Source organism: Coregonus lavaretus (genome assembly GCF_964263955.1).
Source record: "Coregonus lavaretus genome assembly, contig: HAP1_SCAFFOLD_3368, whole genome shotgun sequence".
Taxonomy (NCBI): domain Eukaryota; kingdom Metazoa; phylum Chordata; class Actinopteri; order Salmoniformes; family Salmonidae; genus Coregonus; species Coregonus lavaretus.
Genome location: NW_028163161.1, coordinates 1 through 8,681, shown reverse-complemented (window position 1 = coordinate 8,681; position 8,681 = coordinate 1). Strand labels below are relative to the sequence as shown.

General features: G+C 45.4%; 1 protein-coding gene across 1 annotated transcript; it reads left to right on the top strand.

Annotated features, from left to right (window-relative positions):
* LOC311118429 (growth/differentiation factor 8-like) lies at positions 1 to 1,375 on the top strand (the record flags this gene model as incomplete). Its single annotated transcript, XM_084193232.1, has 3 exons — positions 1 to 340; positions 484 to 854; positions 995 to 1,375. 3 exons carry the CDS (start codon positions 1 to 3, stop codon positions 1,373 to 1,375), a joined length of 1,092 nt encoding a protein of 363 aa, XP_084049358.1.
* Positions 1,376 to 8,681: the final 7,306 nt, after the last annotated feature.

Sequence of the window (8,681 nt, the reverse complement as noted above, 5' to 3'; positions counted from 1 at the left end):
ATGCAATTTATGCTTTACCTGACACTCTTAGCTGCACTTGGCACCATGGGGATAAATGAAACCACGAGGCGCCAAGCCAACGTAACAACAGTGGAGGGAGAAGGAGAGCAATGCTCAACCTGCGAATTCAGAGAACAGAGCAGACTAATGAGACTTCACAACATCAGATCCCAAATTCTCAGCATTCTGAGGCTCGAGCAGGCTCCAAACATCAGCCGAGATATGATCATGCAGCTCTTACCGAAAGCGCCCCCCTTGACACAACTTATGGACCAGTATGAGCATCGTGTGGAGGATGAGGAGCGTGCCACCACTGAAACAATCATAACCATGGCCAAACGTAAGTAATTGAGTTATTTGCTTATACAAAAGTGGGTAGTTTATGCCTGCCATGCCTGCCATGTGCCAATTCACTGGTGTGCCGTGCGTAATTGGGTTCCAAAGGGACAAAACTGGGACTTATTCTAACTCTTCTCTTTTTAGCTGGACCAATGCCACAAGAAGACGGAATACCATCTTGTTGTTTTTTCAATCTCAGTCCGAAAATTCGACCTAACAACATCTTACATGCACAACTTTGGGTGCACTTGCGGCCGGCTGACACGGTCACAACTGTCTTCTTGCAAATCTCCCGCATAAAAGCAACCACTGAGGGAAACTCGCGCATACGGATCCTCTCCTTGAAGATCGATGTAGCTTCTGGTGCAAGCGCTTGGCAAAGTGTAGACATCAATCAATTACTCAAAACCTGGCTTCATCAGCCAGAGACTCATTATGGTCTCGAGATCAAAGCTTATGATTCGAAAGGGCAGGACTTGGCTGTCACAGTAGCGGAGCTGGGAGAAGAGGGACTGGTAAGTATATTATTATTGATAACCATGTATAAACATAAATCCATCCACAGTGGAGATTGTATTCCATCAGAGTTATGCCACCAGATGTTTGCAGTGCTGTTTTGTTTTGGATTTAATTCTTATTGTCATTCCATTCACAGCAACCCTTCATGGAGGTGAAGATATTGGAGAACCTAAAGCGATCCCGGAGGGACTCAGGCCTGGACTGTGATGAGGAGTCCTCAGAGACACGGTGCTGCCGCTACCCCCTCACCGTCGACTTTGAGGCCTTTGGCTGGGACTGGATCATTGCCCCCAAACGCTACAAGGCCAACTACTGTTCTGGAGAGTGTGAGTACATGCACCTCCAGAAGTACCCCCACACTCATCTGGTGAACAAGGCTAACCCACGGGGTACGACAGGGCCCTGTTGTACTCCAACTAAGATGTCCCCCATCAACATGCTCTACTTCAACCACATGGAGCAGATCATTTATGGGAAGATACCATCAATGGTGGTGGACCACTGTGGCTGCTCCTGAGAGGGAGGATGAGAGGACAACACACACACACACACACACACACACACATACACATTATACACACTGTGTTGTGCAATGAGTGAAAAAGTTATCCCAAATTGAACCCTCTTACAAGAATCCATAACATTTTTGCATAAGAGGCTACAAGAGACATGTGGAGTTTGAAAAACATGAACCCTTTGCTCTGAGTGAGGACATGAACTGCCCATACTCTCCCCCCTGAGCTTTGTTCCGCACTGTGGCTGGAACTGCTAAAAACATTTAAGGACACATAACACAACTGTCATGAGAGTGCAAAATCTGCACTGAAACAGATGTCCCCGATATTGTGGATCACAGGATTTTGGAACAGCTTGGTGGTCCTCAGAACACAGTGTCACATACAGAGCTATTCGATTAGCCTCCATGAATTGAAACCAAACATGTAAGATATGTTCCATATGTAGCTAAATATTTTAGGCCTATAGTCATATTTTATTGTAATCAGTTTAGCCTACAGATTATGATAGGAATATTATGTTTTGCATTAGCGCTTCACTAGTACTGTATCAACTCAAATACATTTTTATTTGTCACATGCGCTGAATACTACTGGTGTAAACTTTAGCGTGAAATGCTTGCTTACGAGCCCTTCCCAACGATGCAGAGTTTCCAAATAATAATACAAATAAAATAGTAACATAAGGAATAAAATAAAATACACAAGAATGGAGCTATATACAGGGAGTACCAGTACCAGATCAATGTGCAGAGGTACAAAGTATTTCAGGTAGATATGTACATGAAGGCAGGGTAAAGTGACTAGGCATCAGGATAGATAATAATGTTTGTGTGTTGTGTTGTTTCGGTATGCGTGTGTGTTATGTCTATGTGTGCATATGTAGTGAATGTGTATGGGTTTTGTGTGGGAGTTTCGATGTATTGTGTGTGAGTGAGTGTGTACAGTGCCTTGCAAAAGTATTAATCCCCCTTGGCATTTTTTCTATTTTGTTGCATTACAACCTGTAATTGAAATTGATTTTTATTTGGATTTCATGTAATGGACATACACAAAATAGTCCAAATTGGTGAAGTGAAATGAAAAAAATAACTTGTTTCAAAAAATTCTAAAAAATAAATAACGGAAAGTGGTGCATGCATATGTATTCACCCCCTTTGCTATGAAGCCCCTAAATAAGATCTGGTGCAACCAATTACCTTCTGAAGTCACATAATTAGTTAAATAAAGTCCACCTGTGTGCAATCTAAGTCTCACATGATCTCAGTATATATGCACCTGTTCTGAAAGGCCCCAGAGTCTGCAACACCACTAAGTAAGGGGCACCACCAAGCAAGCAGCACCATGATGACCAAGGAGCTCTCCAAACAGGTCAGGGACAAAGTTGTGGAGAAGTACATATCAGGGTTGGGTTATAAAAAAATATCTGAAACTTTGAACATCCCACGGAGCACCATTAAATCCATTATTAAAAAATGGAAATAATATGGCACCACAACAAACCTGCCAAGAGAGGGCCGGCACCAAAACTCACGGACCAGGCAAGGAGGGCATTAATCAGAGAGGCAACAAAGAGACCAAAGATAACCCTGAAGGAGCTGCAAAGCTGCAAAGCTCCACAGCGGAGATTAGAGTATCTGTCCATAGGACCACTTTAAGCCATACACTCCACAGAGCTGGGCTTTACGGAAGAGTGGCCAGAAAAAAGCCATTGCTTAAAGAAAAAAATAAGCAAACACGTTTGGTGTTCGCCAAAAGCCATGTGGGAGACTCCCCAAATATATGGAAGAAGGTACTCTGATCAGATGTAACTAAAATTGAGCTTTTTGGCCATCAAGGAAAACGCTATGTCTGGCGCAAACCCAACACCTCTCAGTACCCGAGAACACCATCCCCACAGTGAAGCATGGTGGTGGCAGCATCATGCTGTGGGGATGTTTTTCATCAACAGGGACTGGGAAACTGGTCAGAATTTAAGGAACGATAGATGGTGCTAAATACAGGGAAATTCTTGAGGGAAACCTCTTTCAGTCTTCCAGAGATTTGAGACTGGGACGGAGGTTCACCTTCCAGCAGGACAATGACCCTAAGCATACTGCTAAAACAACACTCGAGTGGTTTAAGTGGCAATATTTAAATGTCTTGGAATGTCCTAGTCAAAGCCCAGACCTCAATCCAATTGACAATCTGGGATGACTTAAAGATTGCTGTACACCAGCGGAACCCATCCAACTTGAAGGAGCTGGAGGAGCAGTTTTGCCTTGAAGAATGAGCAAAACTCCCATTGGCTAGATTTGCCAAGCTTATAGAGACATACCCCAAGAGACTTGCAGCTGTAATTGCTGCAAAGGTGACTCTACAAAGTATTGACTTTGGAGGGGGGGTTGAATAGTTTTCAATTTTTTTGTCTTATTTCTTGTTTGTTTCACCCCAAAAAATATTTTGCATCTTCAAAGTGGTAGGCATGTTGTGTAAATCAAATGATACAACCCCCCCAAAATCAATTTAAATTCCAGGTTGTAAGGCAACAAAATAGGAAAAATGCCAAGGGGGGTGAATACTTTCGCAAGCCACTGTATATGGTGTGTATATATAGTCTGGTGAGTGTGCGTAGGGTCAATGCAAGATAGGGTCAGTGCATGGCGCTTGCAACACCAGGGTTGTGGGTTCGATTCCAACGGGGGACCAATATGAAAATGTATGCACTCACTAACTGTAAGTCGCTCTGGATAAGAGCGTCTGCTAAATGACTAAAATGTAAATGTGAATTTAGCAGACTGGCTATTTAGCAGTCTTATAGCTTGGGGATATAAATTATCTTGGAGCATGTTGGTCCGAGAGCCGATGCTCCGGTACCGTTTGCCGGATGGTAGCAGAGTGGATGGTACCCTCGCCCTCCATTTGGAAAATCTGACCATAACTCTATCCTCCTGATTCCTGCTTATAAACAAAAACTAAAGCAGGAAGCACCAGTGACTCGGTTAATAAAAAAGTGGTCAGATGACGCAGATGCTAAGCTACAGGACTGTTTTGCTAGCACAGACTGGAACATGTTTCGGGATTCTTCAGATAGCATTGAGGAGTACACCACATCAGTCACTGGCCTCATCAATAAGTGCATCGATGACGTCATCCCCATAGTGACCGTACGTACATACCCCAACCAGAAGCCATGGATTACAGGCAACATCCGCACTGAGCTAAAGGGTAGAGCTGCCGCTTTCAAGGAGCGGGACTCTAACCCGGATGCTTATAAGAAATCCCGCTATGCCCTCCGACGAACCATCAAACAGGCAAAGAGTCAATACAGGACTAAGACTGAATCGTACTACACCGGCTCTGACGCTCGTCTGATGTGGCAGGGCTTGAAAACTATTACAGACTACAAAGGGAAGCACAGCCGCGAGCTGCCCAGTGACACAAGACTTCCAGACGAGCTAAACCACTTCTATGCTCGCTTCGAGGCAAGCAACACTGAAGCATGCATGAGAGCACCAGCTGTTCCGGATGACTATGTGATCACGCTCTCCGTAGCCGATGTGAGTAAGACTTTTAAGCAGGTCAACATTCACAAGGCCGCAGGGCCAGATGGACTACCAGGATGTGTACTCCGAGCATGTGCTGACCAACTGGCAAGTGTCTTCACTGACATTTTCAACATGTCCCTGACTGAGTCTGTAATACCAACATGTTTCAAACAGACCACCATAGTCCCCGTGCCCAAGGACTCTAAGATAACCTGCCTAAATGACTACCGACCCGTAGCACTGACGTCTGTAGCCATGAAGTGCTTTGAAAGGCTGGTCATGGCTCACATCAACACCATTATCCCAGAAACCCTAGACCCACTCCAATTTGCATACCGCCCCAACAGATCCACAGATGATGCAATCTCTATTGCACTCCACACTGCCCTTTCCCACCTGGACAAGAGGAACACCTACGTGAGAATGCTATTCATTGACTACAGCTCAGCATTCAACACCATAGTGCCCTCAAAGCTCATCACTAAGCTAAGGATCCTGGGACTAAACACCTCCCTCTGCAACTGGATCCTGGACTTCCTGACGGGCCGCCCCCAGGTGGTAAGGGTAGGTAACAACACATCTGCCACACTGATCCTTAACACGGGGGCCCCTCAGGGGTGCGTGCTCAGTCCCCTCCTGTACTCCCTGTTCACCCATGACTGCATGGCCAGGCACGACTCCAACACCATCATTAAGTTTGCCGACGACACAACAGTGGTAGGCCTGATCACCGACAACGATGAGACAGCCTATAGGGAGGAGGTCAGAGACCTGGCCATGTGGTGCCAGGATAACAACCTCTCCCTCAACGTGACCAAGACAAAGGAGATGATTGTGGACTACAGGAAAAAAAAGAGGACTGAGCACGCCCCCATTCTCATCGACGGGGCTGTAGTGGAACAGGTTGAGAGCTTCAAGTTCCTTGGTGTCCACATCACCAACGAATTATCATGGTCCAAACACACCAAGACAGTCGTGAAGAGGGCACGACAAAGCCGCCTGGTACGGCAACTGCTTGGCCTCCGACCGTAAGGCACTACAGAGGGTAGTGCGTACGGCCCAGTACATCACTGGGGCCAAGCTTCCTGCCATCCAGGACCTCTATACCAGGCGGTGTCAGAGGAAGGCCCTCAAAATTGTCAAAGACTCCAGCCACCCTAGTCATAGACTGTTCTCTCTGCTACCGCACGGCAAGCGGTACCGGAGTGCCAAGTCTAGGTCCAAAAGACTTCTCAACAGCTTCTACCCCCAAGCCATAAGACTCCTGAACAGCTAATCATGGCTACCCGGACTATTTGCACTGCCACCCCCCCCCCCCCCCCCCCCCCCCCACCCCATCTTTTTACGCTGCTGCTACTCTGTTAATTATTTATGCATAGTCACTTTAACTCTACCCACATGTACATATTACTTCAACTACCACAACTAGCCGGTGCCCCCGCACATTGACTCTGCACCGGTACCCCCCTGTATATATAGCCTCCCTACTGTTATTTTATTTTACTTCTGCTCTTTTTTTCTCAACACTTTTTTGTTTTATTCTACTTTTTTATTAAAAATAAATGCACTGTTGGTTAAGGGCTGTAAGTAAGCATTTCACTGTAATGTCTGCACCTGTTGTATTCGGCTCATGTGGCCAATAAAATGTGATTTGATTTGATTTGAACAGTCTATGGCTTGGGTGGCTGGAGCCTTTGGCAATTTTTCAGGCCTTCCTCTGACACCACCTGATATAGAGGTCCTGGATGGCAGGGAGCTCGGTCCCAGTGATGTACTGGGCTGTCTGCACCACCCTCTGTACTGCTTTAAGGGTCGAGGGCGGTGCATTTGCCATACCAAGCTGTGATGCAGCCAGTCAAGATGCTCTCGATGGTGCAGCTGTAGAACTTTGTGAGGATACGAGGGCCCATGCCAAATCTTTTAAGCCTCCTAAGGGAAAAGAGGCACTGCCGTGTCCTCTTAACGACTGTGCGGATGTGTGTGGACCATGTTAAGTCCTTAGTGATATGAACACCAAGGAACTTGAACCTCTCGACCAGCTCCACAACAGCCCTGTCGATGTGGATGGGAGCGTGCTCGCCCCTCTTTCTCCTATAGTCCACGATCAGCTCCTTGGTCTTACTGACGTTGAGGGAGAGGTTGTTCTCCTGACACCACACTGCTAAGTCTCTGACCTCCTTCCTCTCATCGCCGTCGGTGATCAGGCCTACCACCGTTGTGTCGTCAGCAAACTTGATGAACAGGGAGTACGGGAAGGGTCTAAGCACACTCCCCTGAGGGGCCCCGTGTTAAGGGTCAGCATATTGGAGGTGTTGTTGCCTATCCTCACCACCTGGGGCTGGCCCGTCAGGAAGATCAGGATCCAGTTGCAGAGGGAGGGGTTCAGTCCCAGGGTCCCTAGCTTGGTGATGAGCTTGGAAGGGAATATGGTATTGAATGCTGAGCTGTAGTCTATGAACAGCATTCTCACATAGTTATTTCCTCTCTTGTCATGGTGGGAGAGGGCAGTGTGAAATGCAATTGAGATTGTGTCATCTATGGATCTGTTGGGGCGGTATGCGAATTGGAGTGGGTCTAGGGTGTCTGGGATGATGGTGTTGATGTGTGTCATGTCCAGCCTTTCAAAGCACTTCATAATTACAGATGTGAGTGCTACAGGGCAAAAGTCATTTAGGCAGGTTACCTTGGAGCTTTTGGGAACAGGGACAATGGTGGTCACTTTGAAACGTATTAGGATAACAGCTGCAGCACCCCCTGAAAAATCGGAATAAAAAATATATTAATCCAAAAATATATACAGTGCTGCTTCAAAGTATGTGAACCCTACAGGGCTGGTCATTATTTTGCTATAAAATATTAAAATAAACATAAAATCCTTATCTAAACCCCAATTCGTAATAAAGACATTCCAAGTCAGTGACAGAAACAAAAAAATATGATATATTTTCATTGTTTATTTAACAAAAGTGGTTTATTTAACAGAAACTCAGATTTGATGTGTACAAAAATATGTGAACCCCTTTAGTCAATAGCTTGTGGTACCTCCATTAGCAGCAATCATCTTGGACTAAATGTCTCCTATAGCCAGTAATCAGTCTCTGACATCTGTTTTTAGGGATTTTTGCCCACTCCTCCTTACAGAACTCAGCCAATTGAGTGAGGTTTGATGGGTGTCTGGCATGAACTGCCCTCTTCAGGTCCTGCCACAGTATCTCGATTGGATTTAGGTCAGGACTTTGACTTGACCAATCCAAAACACAAATATTATTTCTCCTGAGCCAGTCTTTGGTAGATTTGCGTGAAATGCTTTGGGTCGTTGTCTTGTTGGAAGACCCATTTTCAAGCCAGCATTAGCTCCTTGACTGATGGCCTGACGTTCTGTTCAAGAATCTCCTGTTATACCTCAGAATTCATGGTTCCCTTAATGATGTGGACTCATCCAGGTCCAGAGGAGGAAAAGCAGCCCCAGATCTTGACATTCCCACCAAAGTTATTTTGGTGGTAGGCAGTGTTGGGTTTTTGCCAAACATAGCAGTGTTGATTGTGACCAAAAAGGTCAATTTTGGAAAGTATAGGCCTACTTACAGTATATTCATCATACAGTGTGCCATTGTAAAGTTTATTTAGTAGCCCACTGTAGCCTATAATATATATATATATATATATATATATATACATACTGAACAAAAATATAAACATGACATGTAAAGTGTTGGTTGCATTTTTCATGAGCTGAAATAAAAGATCCCAGAAATGTTCCATACATTTTCCAAAAAGCTTT